Source organism: Hypanus sabinus, chromosome 2 (genome assembly GCF_030144855.1).
Source record: "Hypanus sabinus isolate sHypSab1 chromosome 2, sHypSab1.hap1, whole genome shotgun sequence".
In the NCBI taxonomy this organism is placed as follows: domain Eukaryota; kingdom Metazoa; phylum Chordata; class Chondrichthyes; order Myliobatiformes; family Dasyatidae; genus Hypanus; species Hypanus sabinus.
In genome coordinates this window covers 155,407,097-155,431,676 of record NC_082707.1, presented here as the reverse complement: position 1 = coordinate 155,431,676, position 24,580 = coordinate 155,407,097, and the positions used below count along the sequence as shown (strand labels likewise).

At 36.6% G+C, this 24,580-nt stretch overlaps 1 protein-coding gene across 2 annotated transcripts in view; it reads left to right on the top strand.

Annotated features, from left to right (window-relative positions):
• Window positions 1-24,580, top strand: part of kiaa0586 (KIAA0586 ortholog) — a 524,067-nt gene that overhangs the window by 16,336 nt on the left and 483,151 nt on the right. The window contains exons 3-5 of one of the 2 annotated variants that reach the window (XM_059957145.1): window positions 2,686-2,761; window positions 15,489-15,555; window positions 20,761-20,938. In XM_059957145.1, coding sequence (XP_059813128.1) covers window positions 2,686-2,761; window positions 15,489-15,555; window positions 20,761-20,938 — 321 coding nt within the window. Of the gene's footprint in view, window positions 1-2,685; window positions 2,762-2,915; window positions 2,999-15,488; window positions 15,556-20,760; window positions 20,939-24,580 lie in introns of those variants that run through there. The other variant, XM_059957155.1, reaches the window with a different exon arrangement.

Sequence of the window (24,580 nt, the reverse complement as noted above, 5' to 3'; positions counted from 1 at the left end):
CTTAAAGCTCAGTGTGGTCCATTGTGAAAAAATGGAAAAAGTATGAAACCACAGCCACTCTACCTAGGTCAGGCTGTCCCTCTAAACTTAGTTGCTGGAGAAGAATAGCACTTGTAAGAGAGGCTACTATGATGCCAACAGTCACTCGGAGTGAGCTGCAGAAGTCAGTGGCTGCATCTGGAGATAAAGTTCATGGCTCCACAATTTCTAAGGCCTTGCACAAAAAGAGCATTTATTAAAGAGTGGCTAGGAAGAAGCCCTGGCTTAAAAAAAAGCCCATCTTTGCCCATAAAGACTTTGCAAAGCATCACCAAAGATGCAGTAAAGTGGAAGGAGGTCTTGTGGTTAGATGAGACTAAAGTGTAACTTTTTGGCCTCAACACTAAGCGATTGGTGGGGCACACATCTAATACTGCACATCAGCCAGGTAATACCATCCTTACTGTAAAGTATGGTGGAGGTAACATCATGCTACAGGGATGCTTTTTAGCAGGACTGGAAATCTGGTCGGGATTGCTAGGAAAATGAATGCTGCTAACTACAGAGAGACCCTGGATTGAAAACTTGCTAGCCTCTGCCAGAAAGCTTCCAAAGGGGGGGGAAGTTCATCTTTCAGCAGGACAGTGACCCTAAGCACACTGCCAGAGGAAACATGGAGTGGCTTTAAATAAAGAAAATTGATGTCCTTGATTGCCGCAGTCAGAGTTCTGACTTTAACCCGATCGAACATCTCTGGCAAGACTTCAAGATTGCTCTCCACTGCCACTCCCAATTAACTTGGCACAGCTTGAGCAATTTTGTAAGAAGGAATGGGCAATCTTGTTGCATCACATGGTGCGAAGCTTATAGAATCTTATCCAAAAGGACTACTGGCTGTAATAGCTGCAAGAGTTTGTTCAATTAAGTACTGAGGAAAGGGGGAGGAATGCTTTTAAACTGTTGATATTTCAAATAAAATTTTTAAAATATTCTGTGAATTGCAATTTTCCCTTTTTTTTAAAGAGTTCTACTATGGGAAAAATGGACATGTGATTTACAAACACAAATTCTGGTTGTAATACTCATTTATGTGAACAAAGGGTTGGAGTCTGAATATTTTTAGACGGCACTGTATATTCTGGAATTTTGTTGTTTCTCCATTCTCAGTCATCTCCAACTGCAATGTCCTTCAGTGAAGATAGATGGAAAGTATTCATGAAGAACCTTATCTGTGCCTTATGTCTGGTTGGTCCACACTGGGTCCTAAAAATTTTGTGATTACCCTCTTGCTGTTAATATACTTCTAAAATAATTTGTTTTTTTCTTAATCTTGTCCACCAGTGATATTTCATGCCCCGCTTTAACTTCCTAATTTCCTCTATAACTTCTATATTTTTGTAAGCTCCCCCTCTGTTTCAGTTCTCTAGACCTGTCATATGTTTCCTTTATTTTTTGTCCAGTCCTCCATTTCCTTGATATTTAGGCTTCCTTGAAAGAATTCTCTATACCTTCTAAATCTTATGAGAACATGACAGCTCTGAACTCTCATTGAATGACTCACACTTATGTGAAGTTGGTCTGTCTGAAAGTGGCTGCTTCTTGTCAACTTGTGGCAGTCTTGTGGTATGTTGAAGTGAAAAGATAGGTGGAAAATGTAAATGGCTGAAGAAAGTGTCTGAAAGGAGAGGAGAGTGTTCCATGGAAGAAAAAAAAGGATGGGTACCAGAGAAAGGTGATAGGCAGGTCAGGTGAGGTGAAAAGTAAGAAGGGAGCCGGAATGGAGAAGGGGGTGGGGAGAATGACCAGAATTCAGAAAAATTGATGTTCTTGCTCTCAGATTAGAGGCTACTTAGGCAGAATATGGATGTATTGCTCCTCTAACTTTAGAGCACCCTCATTGTAACAATAGAGGATGCCGTGGACTGACATGTTGGAACGGGAATGGGGAATGGAATTAAAAAGGTTTGCCACTATGAAATCCTCCCTGTTGTGGTCCCACCCACCTTCCTTCCCTCTCACCTGGCTTCACCTATCACCTTCCAGCTTGTACTCCTTCCCCTTCCTCCTCCTTATTCTAGCTTCTTCTCTCTTCCTTTCCAGACTGGATGAATGACGTCAGTGAAAAGTGATGATTCTTTATCCCTTTCCATAAATGCTGCCTGACCTTCTGAGTTCCTCAACCATTTTGTGTGTGTTAAATGTGATGATCCTCAAATATGTAATTTTTTAAATTTAATTGAAGGAAAGTGATTAAATCTCTAAGCATATTGCCAAAAAAAGATCTTTAGGTAGTGTCCTCTGAGCATGAAGCATGCACTGATCCCTTGTTGGAGCAGCATCATCAACAATGTTCTAAATAGTCACAGCCTTTGGGTGCAAGATTGAAGGGCCTACCTGCTGTGATACTGTCCAGTAAATGAAAGAAAGGAATTTGCTTCTGGCATGCTGACCTCGGGAGGAAAATGGGGGTGGGCTGGATGCTAGTGGAGGGAATTGATTGGAAATTGTAGCATAATGTGGAAAAAGTAGGGCAGGTCAGATGTGTCACTTCTCTCTCCCTGTCTCTCTTCACTACTACTGCATCCCATTCTCCCAGCTCCAAAAAGAGGCAGTTTTTCAAAAAATAATTGTTCTCTTTTTAGGTCTGATGCATTTATGCAACTTCTTTGTCAAATTTTACTTTTTTTTTGTATTTCATGAAACCAGCTTTCAAGTTCAAGTGATGTACATGGAACTGAAGAAAACCTTTCAACAGCAGCAGCAGATGGCAGCAAACTCAAAGGTATGACTAAGACATGCTTTTAGCATTACCTTCACCATGAATCACAAGGATGCATATTTTACCAAGCAGATATTTATTGATTTACCAAGGAATTACATTCCAGACAAAGTTGTGTTACATGACAATGCATAAATTGCAAACGTGTCTACCTTCAGTCTCAACGTAAAAATTCTGGCTGCTCTCCTGAACTCAGATTATGGTGGGAACACGTAAGCTCCTAAAGAAACGTCAATGCAAGTACATAAAATGATAAAATATTGCTTTATTAGTAACTAAAGCTTTGGATTATTACTAAGGTTCAGGGTACTTGTCAAGTGAAGCATATCGGACGTCTCTCTGTCTATCTGTCTCTCATTTCCTTCCAGATTTTGCTTCCCTGGTCATCTCACAATCCCCTAGCTTTTGCTTTCTCTTCCCCCCACCTATTCTTTCATAAAGTCTGTATGACCCACTTTACCCTTCAGCTGCATACTGAGTTTATTTTTGCTTGCCTATGATTACTCTTCCTTAGTCCACAGGAAATTCAATATCCCAGGAATAAGGCAGTTAATTACATTTACTACTGCTATTCTGTGTGTTATTTTTACTAAAGTTATAGTATTATTGGATGGCATCCGTTAGTCTTGTGAGAACATGGATCTACGCCTGGGAAGTCTTGCTTCAGCCAGGTTGTATGGAAGACTGGCAGTTGCCCAAGTAGCAAGTCTCCCCCTCCATGTCACCGACGCTGTCCAAGGGAAGGGCAAGCGCCGATACAGCTTGGCACCAGTGATGTTGCAGGAGTTGAAGACAACTCCTTCGAGGTTGAAGACAACATCGGACTGCCTTAGGGATGTCAAGGTTGTTAAGCCGAGGAGTGGTAGTGGGACAAGCTCCCACTACCTAAAAGTGCTCCTCACGGCATGTGCCTCAAATAGCCTCTGACAATCAAGTCCAACTCCTGGCTTTCTCATGTGGCTTAGCCTCTAAGCCCAGCGGAACTGTTTCTACTGACAGGAGAAGGGGCGAACGCAGGTCTTGGCACCTTAAAAACAGTGCTTCGGGTAGATGGAGCTCGTCAGCCTGGGACGGCAGTCCATCTAAGAAAGGGAAAACTCTGATTTCAAACCTCCACTGCCTTGCAGCCATACCCACTTATGGGAAAAGCTTCGGGAGTAAACCCTGAGGACAAATCCGGAGCTGAGATGGTATTCTTGGTGTTGCAGTATTTAATTAATTTTGAAAGCTGAAACAGGAATGCAATTAGCTCTTGCAAACTTCACATTAAATTATATTATTTTCATCTGTGACATCTTCATTTACTCCAACCTAATGAAACCTAATGATTTCTTGATCCTTAATACTTGCCCTTTAAAAATTGGCAAGTAGTTTTGAATTTTTCTGTGTACCCACCTGCAATACCATTTAGGTAATCAGTGTTCCAACTTTACACTTGCATGTGAAGAGGCTAGTTTTAATTTTACGTTTATGCTTCAATGTTTTGAACTCACTCATCCATTATATCCTTTCAAATCATTCATCCTTTTGAAGAGGTTAATTAGACCTGTCATCTTTTACTCTGAAGCAAATATATGCAAGGTCTTTTCAACTTGCCTGTTTGAATCTATTTTTTGCCCTATTGTAATCTGATGAGTAAATGCCCTGTCTCCTATAATGTCAGTAAATGTTTCCCAGAGAGAGATGCTCTGAACTCACTCCAGTGTTCTTAAGACTGTTGCAAAGACCAGGACTATTTATACTGTAAGCCTATGATATAAATTTTATCCGTGTGCACTGAAAATTCCATGAGAGAAAGGTTAATATTCCATCAGCCTTTGGGAATTCTTGTGCACAGTTTACATTCATTCCTATATGTGGATTCCTATATTTCTCTGCTGCTTCAGAATATTTGGTTTCCATCCATTTGATTTACAGTCATTAAGTATGAGTGTCAGCTGCTCTTTGAGACCATGAGTTGTAGTCCTCTGAGTGAAAAAAAAATTATTTCATTCCCATCTAGTTTTTCTACCAATAACTATGAAAATAAAATGCTTGATTTTTCATCAATCCTTCTTTTAAAGAAAATAGGCACTTCCTATTCATTCTCTATAGAAGGAAAAGAAGCTGTTCTAGGTAATTCAATCTTGTGCTTACTGTGCTGTTAGGAGATTTTCACTGATCTTTTATGTGAGCACCATTTTTCCTGGTTCCCAGAATGTTCAAATTTCTATAAATGTATGTCTTGGAAAAAGTAAATGAATGAGTTGCTATAGTCACTCAGTACTCTCTGAGTGAAAATATTTCTTTTCATCACTATACAATATGACTGACTCCATTCCCTGAGGTAAAACCTTTGGTTCAAATAATTCATTTTGGGGAAATATCATCTCCATATTTAACTTGTTGAGCTTCGTAAGAATTTCTTATTGTTTCCATCAAGTTCATCTCTTGTGCTGCTTGATTCAGTCATCTGTGTTCATTGTCCGTTCTCATATGGTCAACTCAGGAATCAATCTAGTTAACTCTTGCTGCACTAACTTTTATCACAAGTTTGGGTTAGGAGACTTCACAATATTCCTGTTGTAATCTCTTTAGAGCCTTACATAATTAGGTTCAAGAACTTCAGCTCCAATATAATCTGCTTACAATGTGTTTTTTTTTCAGTTGACTTTATTTTTTAAATTTATTTTCATTTTTAAAAATAGTTTATTTATCTTTTAGGCTTCTTATTGGTCACAAGTGAGAATGAGGTTGAACCATATAGATAGGTTGCTGTAGGATATAGTCCAAGTTGTTCACATCAAGGATAGCGTTATTGTTGATATATTCCTTTCAGTCGATGTTGAATACCACTCTATCTCTGATAAATTTAGTTGTTTTTGGTTTTCATTGGGTGTGGCCTTGAAAGTTTGGCCTTTAAATAACATGAATAATGCTGAGAACCCTATGCATATTATGGTTGTCAGCAAGTTAAGTCTCCTGCTTACTGTAGTTTTAGGTTACTGATTTTCTGCTAGACCTTGGCAATCAGGTGTCTGTAAAGTTTTTACTTTTCACTTGAGACATGGTGGCTTCCAATTCAGGAACAATTTCCATTTGAGATTATTAACCCCTGGATTTCCTTGTTATTCTCAGCAAACATTCTGGGTTTTGGTACAGAAGCAGAATCTCTACACAGAGGCAAAATATGCTGAATTACAGGGCAATTAATTTATTAAATCCTAAGTCATGAATACTCTGTAGCTCCTTTTGGCTAGGAGTTAACCTTTTTCTGTGAAGCACTGTCTAAAAGAGCAGCAGGGCTCTTGAGAGTTTTAGTATGATTTTTTTGTGTTAATGTTTTCTGCTAACACAGATATTTTGGGGCCATGATGATAGATAAAACAAAATAAATTAGTTATTGGTATATGTCATGATATGCTTGACCGAATGTGAAGAAAATTCTTCATTCAGATGGTGGCAAATTTTTGGACCTCTATCCATAAGGGTTCAGTATATTCAAGTTTATCTCAGTTTTGCTTCATGATGGCATGCCAGCTACAATCCTAACCAACAGGCTCACAACAGAGACAATCTTAGTGAAAACCCAACACTTTTTAGTCTATTTCACTACAATCCAGACTCTATCACGTATCTGAACTCCAACAAGCTTCTGCTGGATTGGAGCTAATCTGCAAGAATAATGGGAAAATTGGACAATATCCAGGATTTGCACTTCGGAACTGAAGTCACCCATCCTTGGTAGTTGAGGTGCAGTAAGCAGTTGATATCTTTGTGCACATTTAGAGGCTGGATTCCAAGTATTATGAACTAGAATTCACCCATCGTTTCCCAAAAGTATTGATAGGTTTCTGGTGCTATAGAACGTTTGCAATGGGAACATACAAGCTTGGTGTAGATGGTGGAAGGAACATGCCGCTTCTCAAACTACTAATCCATTTATCCTGTTGGTTAGCTCCTGCACCATAGAAAACCTACAGCACAATACAGCACATCTGTGAAAGAAACTAATGTTCCCTCATCATTTATATCTGAATCCCCCAAACTGAAATAGAAGTCCATTATCTTTGATCCCATTTAAAAAAAAATTACCTATGATATAATTGGAGCACCCCAGAATGTGTTATCTCATTAGATGCTGAAAAAGCTTTTGATAGAGTTGAATGGACATACTTATTTAATGCATTGAGAAATTTTAATTTTAGTCCTAATTTTATATCATGGATTAAATTAATATATTATAAACCTGTTGCTTCTGTTCTTACAAATAATTATAGATCCTCTTTTTTTCAATTATTTCGTGGTACGAGACAAGGTTGTCCTTTAAGTCCTTTATTATTTAATATTGCATTAGAACCTTTAGCCATTGCTATTCGTGAATCTCCTAATATTTTTGGTATCACCCGTAATGAGAAGTTATGCAAATTATCACTTTATGCTGATGACTTGCTGTTATATATTTCTGATCCTGACAGGTCTATTCCCGCTATTTTATCCTTGTTGGCTCAATTTGGTAGTTTTTCTGGTTATAAATTAAACTTAGATAAGAGTGAATTATTCCCCTTAAACGCGCAAACCTTATTGAATGACAGGATACCATTTAAAGTTGTTACTGATAACTTTATCTATTTAGGTATAAAAATCACCAAGAAATATAAAGATTTATTTAGACTGAATTTTTTACCTATGCTTCATCAAATTCAACAATTTACTACAAGATGGTCTCCCTTATTCCTATCATTAGTTGGTAGGATTAATGCTATTAAAATGATGATTTTACCGAAATTTTTATATTTATTTCAAGCCTTACCAATTTTTATTCCTAAATCTTTTTTTGACAACATTGATTCAAAAATTTCCTCATTTGTGTGGCAAAATAAAAACCCCAGGTTAAGTAAAAGGCAATTACAAAAATCTAAAAAAGATGGTGGTTTAGCTTTACCTAACTTTAGATTTTACTATTGGACGAATAATATTCGTAACCTAATGTATTGGAAACTAGATTTGGACTCGCCATTGTGTCCACAGTGGGTAAATTTGGAATGTAGTGAGGTAAAGGGATATTCTCTATTCTCCTTTCTTGGTTCTTTTCTTCCTGCTGATTTAGTTAAATTCAATAAACAGATATCTAATCCTGTTATCAAACATACACTACGAATTTGGTTTCAATTTCGTAAGTTTTTTACTCTGAAAAACTTTGTTCTTGATAGCCCTATTTTACTTAATTTTTTTTTCAAACCTTCATTGATAGATCAAGCTTTTAGCATATGGAAAAGGAAAGGTATAAAATGTTTTCGTGATTTTTTTTTGAAGGTACTTTGATGTCTTTTGACCAACTTTCCAACAAATTTAAATTACCTAAATCTAATTTTTTTAGATACTTACAAATCAGAAATTTCTCACATAAAGTTCTACCATCTTTTCCCAATTCAACTTCAATGGATTTCTCAGATTTGATTTTCACTTTTAATCCTTGTCAGAAGGGATTAGTAGCTTTTATTTATAACATGATTATGAAGATACAACCAGAAATATCAGATAGAATTAAACAAGAATGGGAAAAAGAACTTCGATACAATATATCAACAGATAAATGGGAAAAAATTTTACAGATGGTTAATTCCTCTTCTATATGTGCTAAACATGCTTTAATACAATTTAAAATTGTACATAGAGCTTATATGTCTAAAGATAAGCTTGCTCGATTCTATTCTCATATTAACCCTCAATGTGACAGATGTCATTTAGAAGTGGCTTCATTGACCCACATGTTTTGGTCATGTCCCACTTTACATAACTATTGGAAGGACATATTTGCTACCATTTCCTCAATTTGGAATATCGATTTACAACCTCATTTTATTACTGCAATTTTTGGTCTACCAAATGAGGATGGTAATCAGTTTTCCCCTCCAATCAGACGAATGATTGCTTTTGTAACATTAATGGCCAGAAGGTCTATATTACAAAACTGGAAAGAAGTAAATCCTCCTACCACGTCTCAGTGGTTTTCTCAAACTATTTCTTATCTGAGTTTGGAAAAAATTAGAAGCACTATTTTTGACTCATCAATTAAATTTGAAGAAACTTGGGGACCGTTCATTCGACATTTTCATATGAATTAATTTGGCCTTTTTCAGACCTTCTCTCTGCTTATTCTTGTTCAGGTATGGAGTTCTGGAGTTTTTTGACACTATCATATACTTATAAACTGTTATTATTGCCCATGTTAGTTTAGTTTAGTGTTTTTTTTCAATATATATTCTCTTTTATGTATTTTCAAATTTTTTTCCTTTTCTTTTGACGATTATTTTTGTTTTTTTCATATATAATTATATAGACTTGATTGATTAATGTACCTTTTTTTGTTGATGTTTAATAGGATATCATTATCCTATTATTAATGCAATTTCAAGTCTATTGTATTTATAACCTATTCATTATTATGTTATGTTTTTTCTTATATATATATATGAAACTCAATAAAAAGATTGAAAAAGAAAGAATGATATAATTGGAGCAAGATATCTCTACCTTTCTACCCAAATTCTTCTGTAATGTAATCCATTTGTTGTTTGTCATCTTAATTGCATGCTGTGTTTTAAGTAATTCATAAGGATATCCAGGTCCTTATAAACACTAGTACCTTTCAATCTCTCACCATTTTTCTTCTGAAATGGACATTGCATCTTGCTCATTCACTTAACGTGTTATATAGGCAAGTCCCTCCATATCCTCCTCACAGCCCTGTTGACTCCTGACCATTGCTCAGTGGACAAGGAAGCAGGGAGCATAGAATCGTTTGCAAAGTTGGATTTATCCAAATTATTGATAGGGATTATGAATAACTGAGGCCTCAGTACCAATCCTTCCCAACTTGAAAATGACCTGTGTTATTTTTACTGCTTTCTATCTGTTAAACGGTACTTCTGTGAGTAAATTCTGTGAGAACCACAGTGGTAGGGGAAGAGCTGGTTTAAAGGTAGGTGCGATGCGTAGATAAACTGTGAGGAAGGATAGGCAGTGGATAGGGTACGATTGCACTCGGATGGGTTAAAATGTATTTTCTTTAATCCAAGAAGTATCAGGAACAAGGGTGATGAACTTAGAATATGGAACTATGATGTTGTGGCCATTGCGGAGACTTTGATGTCATAAGAGCAGGAGTGTTCTGGGGTTTCAAATGTTTCAAAAGGGATAGGGAGAGATGTAAAATAAGTGTGGGAGTGGCATTGCTAATCAAGGATAGTATCAAAGCTGCAGAAAAGAAGGACCTTGTGGAGGGATGATTTACTGAGTCAATATGGGTGGAAGTCAGAAACAGGAAGGGAGAAATTACCCTGTTGGGAGTTTTCGATAGGCCTCCCAGTAGGAATCGAGACACTGAAGAGCAGATCGGTAGGCAGAATTTGGAAAGGTGTGAAAATAACAGGGTTGTTGTCATAGGAGACTTCAACTACCTTAATATTGACTTGCACCTCTTTAGTATGAGATGGGGCAGAATTTGTTAGATGTGTCCAAATAGGATTCCTGACACACAATATGTGGACAGGCTGACTAGAGAAGAGGCCATACTGGATCTAGTAGTAGGTAAAAAACCTGATGTGATGCCAGCACCCTCTGTGGGTGAGCGTTTCAGAGATAGCGATCATAGCTCCTTAGCTTTTAGCATAGCCTTGGATAGGGATAGGAGCAGACAGTATGGAAAAGTGTTAAATTGGGGGAGGGCTAATTATGCTACTAAGCAGTAACTTTGAAGTGTAAATTGGGAACAGATGTCTCCGAAAAATGTACAGTAGAAATGTACATGTTGTTACTTTCATGGGGTTATCGGTAGGTCTGTCCCATTGAGGCATGGAACCATGAAAGAGGGATAGAAGAGGAAGAAATATACTTGAGGTTTAGACTGGGCTCTTTAGACTTAAAAGTTAGCCAGGAAAGAGCTTGGACTTAGGAGAGCTAGAAGGGGACATGAGATGGCCTTGGCAAATGGAAGTAAGGAAACCCCAGTGTGTTTTACACATGTAAAGAACTGAATGAAGACTGTAAGACTGATCAGGGATAAAGGAGGAAACATGCCTGGAGTTAAAGGAAGTCAGGGAGGTCTTCAATTAATATTTTGCTTCTGTATTCAGCAGTGAGAGAGACTTTGACATATGTGAAGTCAGTACAGAACAGGCTAATATGCTGGAACATGTTGTGATTAAGGAAGAGGATGATTTGGAACTTTTTAAAAAACATTAGGATGGATGTGTCCCTGAGGCAGGATGGGATATATCCTAGGTTACTAGTGAAGAGGGAAAAGATTGATTGGAAGTTGATGATGATCTTTGCTTCTTCAGTACCCACAGGATTAGTCGCAGAAGATTGGAGGATGGCAAATTTTATTCCTTTTTTCAAGAAAGCTAATGGGGATAATCCTGGGAATTATAGAGCAGTGAGTCTTGGAGAAAATTCTTAGAGACACAATTTACAAGCACTTGGAGAAGCATTGTCTGATTAGAGATAGTCAGGGTTGCTTTAAGAGGGGCAGGTCAGACCTCATGAGCCTGATGAACTTTTTCGAGAAAGTGACTAAATTAATTAAGGTAGAGCAGTGGATGTGATGTGTATAGGTTTTATTATGGCATTCAAGCAGATTCCTTTTGGTAGTCTCATTCTGAGGTCTGGGGACAAAGAATCCAGCGAAACTAGGTTGTGTGGATTCAGAATTAGCTTGCTTACAGAAGGCAGAGTGTGGTCGTAGATGGAGTGTATTCTGCTTGGAGGTCCGTAACTACTGGTGTTCTACAGGGATCTGTCTTGGGACCACTGCTGCTTGTGATTTTCTATAAATGACTTGAATGATGGAATGGAATGGTAGGTTGGTAAGTTTGCAGATGACATGAAGGTTGGTAGTGTTGTACATAGTGTAGAAGGTTGGCATAGGTTGCAATAGGATAGAATGGAGAGCTGAATTGAGAAGAGGCAAATGGATTTCAGTCTCTGAAAATGTGAAGTTATTCATTTTAGAAGATCTAACGAAGGCAGAATATGTTAATGACAGGATTTTTAATAGTGTGGAGGAAGAGAGCAGAGATTTCTTGAGGTTCAAGTCCACTGATTTCTCAAAGTTGCCATGCAAGTTGTTAGGGTGGTTAAGAAACCATATGGTGTGTTGGCCTTCATTAGTTTGGGGGGGGGGGGGTGAGTTCAAGAATCACGAGGTAATGTTGCAGCTCTATGAATCTCTGGTTAGAATGCACTTGGAGTATGTGTTCAGTTCTGGTTACCTCATTATAGGAAGGCTTTGGAATATTTAGAAAGGGTGCAGAGGAGATGTTTTAGGATATTGCCTGGATTAGAGAGCATATCTTTTGAGGAAAGGTTGAGCATGTTAGGCTTTTGTCATTGCAGCAAAGGAGGATGAGAGGTGACTAGACAGAGGTATATAAGATGATAAGAGACATAGATAGAGAGGCAGCCAGCACATTTATTTGGCTCCTTAAGATTGTCATAGTCAGGGAGGTAGTGGGAATAAGCTCTACTACCTAATAAATACTCCCAGTGGTGTGCATCTCAAATAGACTCTTTCCTAGCTTCCAGTTTAAGAGGGAGCTGGTGATGCACAGTGATGACTTGCTGGTAACAGACAAAAATATAAATTACTGTATTAATCACTCTTTTTCTCAGATACTATCACCAAAATCAATAGCCTGTAACTTCCTTTTCGGAGTTGAGCTTTTGAACCACCTGGCATTTTTGTAGTGTGAATTGAAGTCTTGAATGTGCAGCACTGAAGGTGTCAGGGCCCAAGGCGAGGGACAGGCCAGTGTTCAGCTCACTGCTCCATGAGGTTTACTCTCTGTGGAATTGAAGCTTGGGCTGTAACTAATGGACTCTTGGATCAGCTGTATTGATGACTGGCTTCGTGGATGTGGACTCATTATTGTGAACTTCAGTTCAGAATGTTATTTGCTTATTTTTACTGATTTATACAATTTGTTTTTTTTCTACACATTGGATGTTTGACACTTTTTTCAATGGTTTCTGTTAGGTTTCTTTGTTTTGTGGCTGCCTGAAAGGAGATGAATCTCAAGGTTATATATGGTATACTGTATGTGCTTAATTTAAACTTTGCACTTTGACAACTAAGTCCAGCTCCTGGCCTTCATGTGTGACTTAGCTACCAAGCCCAGTGGAACCATTTCTATTGACAGAAGAAGAGGAAAAGGCACCTTAAAACCAGTTACTTCAGGCAGATGGGACTTTTCATGGCAGCTCATCTAGGAGAAAGAAAACTCTGATCTCAAAGCTCCACTGCCTTGCGGCTATATACACTCTTAGGGAAGGCTTTGGGAGTAAAGCCTAAGGAAAAATCCAGAGCTGGAGTCCCTAAGAGAGTCCTATGTTGACGACTGCAAAGCTGCTGGTGCCAGACTGTATCAGTCTCTGCTGTTCCTTTGGATTCATCAACTGTGTGGTGAGGGGGAGCCTGCTGTGGATCATAGTAGCCTGCCTTGTGCATTGTCTTGTGTATCACTTAGACAGCGAGGATGCTATGGTTGATCCTGACCAAGGGAGGACCCCAAAGGTAAGTTTATGGAAAGCACTGCCAGGACATTTAGGAGATTGTTAGACAGGCACACGGATGATAGAAAAATGGAAGGCTATGTGGGAGAAAATGGCTAAATTGATCTTGGAGTAAGTTAAAAGGTTGGCACAACATTGTGAGCCGAAGGACCTGTGCTGTGCTCTACTGTTCTATGTTCTATTCAGTTTTCTAATTTGTCATTTGCAGGCAAGACATTTGTTGCCCAGCACTTATATTCCTGAGGATGGCAGTAAACTATTGATTTTGGCACACATGGAAATTTTTTTCCCACACATTAGAATGTGTATGACTTGGAGAGGAACCTTGAAGTGGTGCTGTTCCCAAGTTTCGTGGGCTAGGCAGATAACAAATGGAGTATCCCATGTGAACAAATGCACTCAAATTCTGTAATATGCAGTTTGGCAAATTACATATACTAAAGCCATGGTGCACTGGTGACAAAGGCAATATATGTTTAGTCTGGCAGATAGGAGCCTGTCAAGCACATTCTCGATTGTTGTTGGAACTGTGGTCATCCAGGCCAGTGGAGAGTATTCTGTCATTCTGTTGACATAGTGCTTGTAGGTAGTGAAAGGGTTTTGGGCTATCATGAGATAGGTCATTTATTGCAAGCTACCTAGTTTTTGCCATAGTTTTTATGAGTTATCCAGGTGGGTGATTGTGTTTATATTTGGTGGTAAACCCAGGGTGTTGATGGTGGGCCTCTTGATAATGGTAATGCCATTGATTATCTGGTATATTCTGGTGATTAACAGGTAGTTAAAATATAACGTGCTGGAATTGGTCATTGCCTTTTTCTTGTTTGTGGAATGCACCTTGCATTTATCAGCCCATGCCTGAATATTGTATGGTTTTTAATTTACTGAAGAGTTGTAAATGGAAGTTAACTTTGTGCAATCATCAGTAACTATATCTATTCTTGTGTATGCATTGGAAGGAGGCTCATTGAAGAAGCAACTGAAGATGGTTGGGCCTAGGCCTCTTCTATGAAGAATTAAACCTCTAGTCAAGTTTATTGTCATTTAACTATATACCAACAAACGAGACAACATTTCCCTGGACCAAAGTGTAAAGCACTGTAGTACATATAATGCACAATAGCTTAAAAATTAAATTTACAAATGAATTGCTGGTAGATAAACATAGTAAAGTGCATACATTAAGTATTGTAGGGTACAGTACAAATTATCTGGTGACACTTCGAATGTGATGTTGCAGGAAGTTCAGAAGCCCAATGGCCTGAGGGAAGAAGTTGTTTCCCATCCTGACTGTTCTTGTCTTTGTGCATCGGAGTCTCCTGCCTGATGGTAGAATGCTAAAGAGAATGCTGGATGAATGGGTAGGATCCTTGATAATGCTCAGTGCCCTCTGTACACAGTGCTCCTGGTAAATATCCCTGTTGGGTGGTAGGGAGACCCCTATGATCCTCTTGGCCATATTTACAGTCTTTTGTTGGGACTAACGGTCTGATGCTCTGTTGCTGTCATACCAGATGGAGATAGAACTTGTCAGGACAGTCTCAATGGTGCACCTGTAGAATTCAGTTAAGATGGGGTGGGGGGAGAGAAGGGAAGCCTCACTTGCCTTAATATCCTCAGGAAATGGAGGTGTTGCTGTGCCTTCTTATTCAGAAAGGTGATATTGAAGGACCAGGTGAGGTTGTCCATGATGTGGACTCCCAGAAATTTGGTGCACTTAACTCTCTCTATGGAGGAGCCATGTATTTGTAGAGGGGGGATGGTTCATCTGAACCTATTGAAAGTGCACAATCATTTCCTTAGTCTTCTCCATGTTCAGATTTAGGTTGTTTTTCTCACACCAGTCCTGCATCCACTCCACTTCCTCGGTGTACTCTGACACATCGTTGTTGATGAAGCCAAGCATCGTCGTGTCATCCAAATTACTTGTTTATAATTTTATCTGCATGTAATGTTTTTATGAGACAGTAGTTGTGTTATAGACTGAAGAAAATAAATCAGATCATAGATTGCTGTTGTAAATTTCATTAGTTGTAATTACAATATTTTGATTTTCTGTTTTGCAAACCTTTTGGCAGTACATGAATTATCAATGACATATGTTGAAGAATAATTTTTTTTTGCTATTTGCTGTGGTAGTTGCAAAAGGTATAAAATGAATTTGTATACCTTTCAGGAAATGATATTTTGATCTCCCACTACACTGGAGGACAAAATGAAGCAGTGAAAGCTATTGTTCAGCGGTAAGTTACAAAATGGTCATTTTTAACAGCCCATTCAATTTTTTTTAGGGTGAAAGAAGCAACATAGACTGTGGTTATATCATTAGTTAAATTCCTGTTCAATAATGTAATTTCTGTGAACAGTAAGAGATGTAAGAGATGTTTGTTAAAATTTAATTGCTTTTAATGTGCTACCTCAGTATGCCAGCAGGCATACTTTAAACTAGTGTCCTAATTGATTCAAAGTTCATCTCCATTGATGCAAAAACTTGCATTAGCTAAGATTTTTGAGGATCTCAATGTTCCAAATAATTTCTAACCACTTTAAAATTTATCCATGAAAAATGGTGCTGTTAATTTGTGCATAGCAAGCTCGCTGAGCAACAATATCTGGATAATTTTATTTTGTTTGATGATTTAAGGAATAAATATCACCAGAGCATCATGCCCTTACTTGGAGTAGTGCTGTGGATTCTGAAACATCGATGTAATAGAGTAGTTAAAGGTCTTAAGTTTAATATCTCCTCTGAAAGATGATGCCTCTGACAATGGAAGTGTTCTGCAAAGCAATTGTTAGGGAGTATTCTTGAGTTGCGTGAATATTGGCAGCAATTAATTTAAACAAGAACCACAGCTTCATTTCTTAATGTGGATTGTAAAATGCAAGCAGTAGATTGAAGTTAAAAGTATGTCTTTGCATTGTCTGTGGAGCATAGGTTGCCCACAGACTAAGACAGATGGTTTGCAAAATGGTGACCATGAGATGTTTGCATATGCATCAACCAAACATTAAGACAATGGGAGGTTATGATCATTGGCCCTGCATCAAACCAGGCAACATGGGCTAAGTTATTTGCACCATCAAGACTTGAGTTCAAGCTGGCAAACCAGACTGATGTTGTCACTTAGCAAATCAAACATGGTCACAGCTATAGTTCCAATCAATAGCTGATGTATTGTGTACTCAGGTGTCTGGCTGTGTCTTCAGCTGTTTTTTGTCAATACGTTTGTTCCAGCATGGGTGTTTGAACATTAGAGGTTTCTTCCACTGTCATATGTAGTTCAAAGGAGGCATTGTCAACCCAAAATATTGAAGTAAATGATGTCATTGTAATCATTGAAATTACATTGTATCAGTTGCTTGTTACATTTGATCTTAAAGGTATAAAATGTAATGTACTATGGGTTTGTGAGACTCTAACATAAGTGTCATCACAAGAATGCCTGCTGATTAAAGATTCCTTCAGTGCTTCTCCATAAGACACGGGAACAGAATTAGGCCATCTGGCCCATCGAACCTGCTCTGCCATTCTATCATGACTGATCCTTTTTTTCCTTCCTCAACCCCAGTTCCCAGCCTTCTCCCCATAAAAATCAAACTATAAATTACAATAAGAAATATATAAATAATCTAATAATACATATTACATTAATTTCTAGATAGAGTGCAGACTTCTACGCAGTAACCCACCTATTTAACCTAATCATGGGACAATTTACAAAGACTAATTAACCTACAAAATAGTACATCTTTGGACTGTGGGATGAAATCCAGGCAGTCAAGGAGAGAACGTACAAACTCCTTACAGACAGTGCTGGAACTGAACTCTGAAAACCGAGGCCCTGTGCTGTAGTAGTGTTGCACTAACCATTATGCCACCATAGTGCCACATTCTCCACGTGACAATGTGGGTTTCTTCTGGGTGCTCCAGTTTCGTACGGGATAGGATTAGTAAGTTGTCACCATGTTATGTTGTAACGTATGATAACACTTGCAGGTTTCCCCAGCACATCCCTGACACAATCGACACATCTCACTGTTATGTGAATCTGTTATCCCAAAAGGCTGTGCAGGCCAAGATATTAGGTATATTTAAAGAAAATGTTGATAGATTCTTGATTAGGTCCCATGACCCAGGTTCACTTCCCACTGACAGAGTCCTAGAAAAGTACATGCCAGAAACAGGCAGAAACTGGCCCTTTGGCCCATCTAGTCCATGCTGAAACCATTTAACTGCCTCCTTCCATCAACCTGCACCGGGACTATAGCCTCCATACCCCTACAATCCATGATGTCAGGAAGAACGTTGCACATTCTTGACAAGACCATGGGTTTCCTTCTGGTGCTCCGGTTTCCACCCACACTTCAAATTCATATGGGTTAGAGTCAGTAAGTTGTGGGTACACTATGTCGGCACCAGAAGCACTTGCAGGCTATGTTGGTCGTTGACACAAATGAAGCATTTCACCGGATGCTTCAATGTACATGTGACAAATAAAACTAATCTTTAATCTCTACATAGGCATAACGAACTAAATTGCAAAATGGTCCATTTTTGGAGGGACACAACAAAAGAGAATACTATCCAAATAATCCAATTAATTAATCCAAATAATAACTGACGGGCTTTGAGCTGTAATTGGAGCAGGGTGACTCCTCGCAAAATTCGCAAGAAGCTAATATACAGACACAAAAAGTTATGATGCAAACACTGAATACAAGTGTAGGTACGGACTTGCACATGGGACATACAAAGCTAATCTTTATTTGTAAATAAAAGCCTAACTCAGCGGCAAGGTCCATTCCCAGTCAGATAGATGGGTGGGGTCGTTGGTCCTGGACACAATCAACACATTTTGGCATATGTCCCAGTGATTTTGATCACAGTAACAACAGTAGTCACCCTATCTGTGCTTGTTCAGTACTTCCCAGTGTGCAGAAGACAATATTATGAGTAGTGGATATAGTGTACTAACTGAAAGGAGTGCAAGTAAATTGTTACTTCTCTGGCATTGATAATTGGGGATCATGGATACAAAGAGGGGAGGAGCTAAAATGTATTTTCTGTAATGGATTGGAAGAGTGATTCTGAAAGTACTATAAGGCATTATCTTTGTAGAATGTTGGAAAAAATTAGAGAGTGGAGGTTATGCCAGATAGGCTTGGAGATATTGGATTTAATTTGACATGCATGAATCTTATTTTAGTAAAATTAATATTTAAAAGTTAAAACACATTGCAGAATTTCTGTTTTGCTCACATTATTTCTTTTGATTCTCTTTGAAGCATTTTTTGGATTCTTTGTAATAAATTTAAATATCATTTATGCTACTTGATTGATAAACTGTGTTCTTTAAATGATTTTTGTGTTCATTTGGTTGAGAAGCTGATAGTCTTATTTAGGTGATCTCTTAGAAATGTAATTCTTAAAGAGTTTAACAGCATTGATTCTAGATGTATATTTCCTGCAACTGAGAAGTCCAGTGTTGGTGCATTGTGGAAAAGCTAAGTGTGTAATAATGCAGCTTCTTAGAGCAATATCCTTTCATTCAATGTTTTAACCTAAAGAGGTGTCTTACCATCTATTAATGAATAAAGCAATGCTTAGATAAAGGCAAAAGCATTTGTACAGTTGGTCTGTGTTAATGTCAGATTGACAAATTATTACACAGAATGATATATATTATGTGGAAACGATGCATTGGCACAAATTAATTATAGTTGTTGCCTAAATGATACTTAACTAGAATAGGAGCAGGAATGAGCAAATTGGCCTTCAAGATTCCACTGCTATCCAGGTACATTCATTACTATTCTGATACTAAATTTAAAAAATACTTTCTTAAAAAATTCCATGATCCAGTTATCAAATCATCTCATGCAGTAAACCTTGAAATTTAAATTTTGAGTAAACTGTATCAAATTTTTAAAGTTTTATTCATGATTTTAGTTTTTAGGGTGGTATATGGATGCATGATGGTTCGAGTAATGCTTTACAGCATTAGCGATTCCGGTTCGATTCTGCTGTTGTCTGTAAGGAGTTTCTACTTCTCCCCATGACTACGTGAGTTTCCTCAGGATGCTCCAGTTTCTTCCCATATTCCAAAAATGCATAGGTTAGGTTAATTGGTCACCTGTGTACACTTAAATGGCACAGGCTCATTGGATCAGAAAGGCCTATTACTATGCTGTAAATCTAAATAAAGTTGTCATGTTTCCTCAGTTGAAATGGTAATGAAAAAAAAAAGATTTTTGCAAGTGTTGGAAATTATGTTATAAAATTTCAGTTTTGGAAAATTATAAAGCTGTAATAAAGTATGCCACTACTGTGGTTGAATAACTGATTAAAATCAATTAATCCATATAATTGGAAAATTTTAATTTTCTTAAAAGAAATTGAATTCATAGATTTCACTCAATCCTAGAAATCTGGGCATTTTGACCTTCAGTTGCTAAAACATATAATCTATAATTGATAATTGCAACTTGTGAAGCATATTAATAAACTGCCAATTAGTGATTTGCATCATCACATCAATTTACCTTTAAAACTTGTAGAAGAAAATTTTGAAGCTTGCCTAGTCTACAATGGATACTACAAGTTAAAATAATTCTTTAAACAAAACTTCTGCCATAGATATTTTTTCCTTAATAAGACCTTTTTCAGCTGATCTTAAATTCTTTGCTTCAGTGTTGAAATCCCGGAAGTGGAATTTGTGCATTATTGATCTTAATTCCAAATCTATGCTAATTATCTCAGATTTAGCTATTAATACTCCTTGTCTGTTTCATATAGGAGCAGAATTAGACTATTTGGCTCTGCCATTCAACTGTGCCTGATTTCATTTTTCAATCCTATTCTTCTGCCTTTACCTCATAATCCTTAAACCCCTTACCAATCAAGAACCAGAAATGCACCCAATGACTTGACCTATGCAGCACTCTGCAGAAACAAATTCCACAATGTCACCACCCTATATCTGAAGCAATTCCTCATCTTAGTTTTAAAAGGACATGCCTTTATTCTTGGGCTGTGCTCTCATGTCCTAGGCTCTCCTACTAATGGAAGCACCCTCTGCACCCACTCAGGCCTTTCAGTATCTGATAGATTTCAATGAGATCTCTCCTTGACATTATTAGTAACCATGCTGTACAGACTGCACCCATCAACTTCCATTTCTTTTGCATTTGCTTGTTAGAAAAGACAGTGGTATCTCTTTTGGTAAGTAATGCGTGTTGCTGTTTTAAAGTAACTTCAGCTAGTTTTGTATTAATATGCAGCAGATCTATGTAAATATAATGCTTAAAAATACTGCAGAAACATTTCCATCATTTATCTCTCCTTCACTCACCATAAAGTAGACACTATAAATAGATATAACATTAGACTTAAAAAGTAACTGGTTATATGTCAAAGTTGTTTCTGTTTCCCCCCATTTACACAGAAAACTGCAGAGTAACCCCAAAGGAAAAAATGTTAAAGTACAGCTTCTGCGGAAGCCTTCTTTTGAAGACAAGAAGTCATTTATACAGGGTGCTAGAGAGAACAACTGTAACTCCAATTCCATTACGACAGCAGCTGCCACTGCAGCAGCCATTGCTGCAACTGCCCCTCTGATTAAGGTTGGTGAATCTTTACATGATACATTTATAATAGTAAATAGAAGAAAATCTGTAGATGCTGGAAATCCAAGCAGCACACACAAAATGCTGGAGGAACTCAGCAGGCCAGGTAGCATCTATGGTAAAAGAGTACAGTCGATATTTCAGGCCGAGACCCCAGGGTATAATGGCAACTTTGTACCTTATTATTTTAGCAATGGTAAATTCCAATGTTTAGCCAATATGAGCTTTAGAATGTTTTTGCAAAAGTTATTGTAAGGTTTTTAATATTGCTATTTTCATAGAAATAAAGAAATAAATTGGCTACTGATTTTAATCATAACCCAGGAGTAGGTTGATTTGTGTATAGAATCATAATTGAGTTCTCTTTTCTTTTTCAATCTTTTTATTGAGTTTCATATATAAAAAAAACGTAACATAATAATGAATAGGTTATAAGTGCAATAGACTTGAAATTACATTAATAATAAGATAACAATATCCTATTAAAATATCAACAAAAAATAGTACATTAATCAATCAAGCCTATAAATAATTATATATGAAAAAAATAAAAATAATAATCAAAAGAAAAAAAATTAAAAATACAAGAAAAAATATATATTGAGAAAAAAAACACTAAACTAAACTAACATGGGCAATAATAACAGTTTATATGTATATGATAGTGTCAAAAACTCTGGAACTCCATACCTGAATAAGAATAAGCAGAGAGAAGGTCTGGAAGAGGCCAAATTAATTCATATGAAAATGTCGAATGAACGGTCCCCAAGTTTCTTCAAATTTAATTGATGAGTCAAAAATAGTGCTTCTAATTTTTTCCAAGCTCAGATAAGAAATAGTTTGAGAGAACCACTGAAACGTGGTAGGAGGATTTACTTCTTTCCAATTTTGTAATATAGACCTTCTGGCCATTAATGTTACAAAAGCAATCATTCGTCTAATTGAAGGGGAAAACTGATTACCATCCTCATTTGGTAGACCAAAAATTGCAGTAATAAAATGAGGTTGTAAATCGATATTCCAAATTGAGGAAATGGTAGCAAATATGTCCTTCCAATAGTTATGTAAAGTGGGACATGACCAAAACATGTGGGTCAATGAAGCCACATCTGAATGACATCTGACACATTGAGGGTTAATATGAGAATAGAATCGAGCAAGCTTATCTTTAGACATATGAGCTCTATGTACAATTTTAAATTGTATTAAAGCATGTTTAGCACATATAGAAGAAGAATTAACCATTTGTAAAATTTTTTCCCATTTTTCTGTTGATATATTATATTGAAGTTCTTTTTCCCATTCTTGTTTAATTCTACCTGATATTTCTGGTTGTATCTTCATAATCATATTATAAATAAAAGCCACTAATCCCTTCTGACAAGGATTTAAGGTAAAAATCAAATCTGAGAAATCCATTGAAGTTGAATTGGGGAAAGATGGTAGAACTTTATGTAAAAAATTTCTGATTTGTAAATATCTAAAAAAAATTAGATTTAGGTAACTTGAATTTGTTGGAAAGTTGGTCGAAAGACATCAAACTACCTTCAAAAAAAAGATCACGAAAACATTTTATACTAAAAGCTTGATCTGTCAAAGAAGGTTTGAAAAAAATATTAAGTAAAATAGGGCTATCAAGAACAAAGTTTTTCAGAGTAAAAAACTTAGGAAATTGAAACCAAATTCGTAATTTATGTTTGACACAGGATTAGATATCTGTTTATTGAATTTAACTAAATCAGCAAGAAGAGAAGAACCAAGAACAGAGAATAGAGAATATCCCTGTGCCTCATTGCATTCTAAATTTACCCACTGTGGGCACAATGGTGAATCCAAATCTAATTTCCAATATATTAGGTTACGAATATTATTCGCCCAATAGTAAAATCTAAAGTTAGGTAAAGCTAAACCACCATCTTTTTTAGATTTTTGTAATTGCCTTTTACTTAACCTGGGGTTTTTATTTTGCCACACAAATGAGGAAATTTTTGAATCAATGTTGTCAAAAAAAGATTTAGGAATAAAAATTGGTAAGGCTTGAAATAAATATTAAAATTTTGGTAAAATCATCATTTTAATAGCATTAATCCGACCAACTAATGATAAGGATAGGGGAGACCATTTTGTAGTAAGTTGTTGAATTTGATGGAGCATAGGTAAAAAATTCAGTCTAAATAAATCTTTATATTTCTTGGTAATTTTTATACCTAAATAGATAAAGTTATCAGTAACAACTTTAAATGGTATCCTATCATTCAATAAAGTTTGCACGTTTAAAGGGAATAAATCACTCTTATCCAAGTTTAGTTTATAACCAGAAAAACTACCAAATTGAGCCAACAAGGATAAAATAGCGGGAATAAACCTGTCAGGATCAGAAATATATAACAACAAGTCATCAGCATAAAGTGATAACTTGTATAACTTCTCATTACGGGTAATACCAAAAATATTAGGAGATTCACGAATAGCAATGGCTAAAGGTTCTAATGCGATATTAAATAATAAAGGACTTAAGGGACAACCTTGTCTCGTACCACGAGATAATTGTAAAAAAGAGGATCTGTAATTATTTGTAAGAACAGAAGCAACAGGTTTATAATAGTTTGATCCATGATATAAAATTAGGACTAAAATTAAAATATCTCAAAGCGTTAAATAAGTATGTCCATTCAACTCTATCAAAAGCTTTTTCAGCATCTAATGAAATAACACATTCTGGGATTATGGGTGATGAAGTATAAATTATATTAATCAATTTTCTAACATTAAAAAAGGAATACCGATTCCTAATAAAACCAGTTTGGTCTTCTGAAATAATCTGTGATAGTACCTTTTCTAACCTAATGGCTAAAATTTTTGTAAGAATCTTAGAGTCTACATTTAATAGTGATATAGGACGATAAGATGCACATAAAGTAGGATCCTTATCTTTTTTAAGAATTAGAGAGATAGTAGCTTCATAAAAAGATTGAGGTAATCTCTTCTTAGCAAATGCATCATTAAAGATTTCACATAACCAAGGGGAAAGCAAAGAAGAAAAAGTTTTTAAAAATTCTATAATATAACCATCAGGACCAGGAGCTTCCCCTGAATTCATTGATGAGATAGCCTCTCCTATTTCAGCCATAGAGATAGGAGCATCGAACAAGCTACGATCTTCATCTGTCAGTTTGGGAATATTCAAATTGTTAAAAAAATTATCCATCATGGACAGATCGCCATCAAATTCTAATTGATATAAAGATTTATAAAAATCTTGAAAAGTGTTAGTGATTTCTTTATGATCAGTAGTTAGATTACCGTCTTGTTTACGAATTTTAATAATTTGTTGCTTAGTCGAAATAGCTTTTAATTGATTAGCTAACAGTTTACCAGTTCAATCACTGTGGATATAAAATTGAGCCCTGGTCCTAATTAATTGATTCTCAATTGAAGAAGATAATAATAAGCTATGCTCCATTTGAAGCTCAACTCTCTTCTTATAAAGTTTTTTGGTAGGAGTCACGGAATAAATCTTATCAATTTCTTTAATTTTATCCACTAATAAAGCAATATCTAAATATCTTTGTTTTCTTTTACCAACGGAATATGAGATAATTTGTCCACGGATAAAAGCCTTAAAAGAGTCCCAAAGTA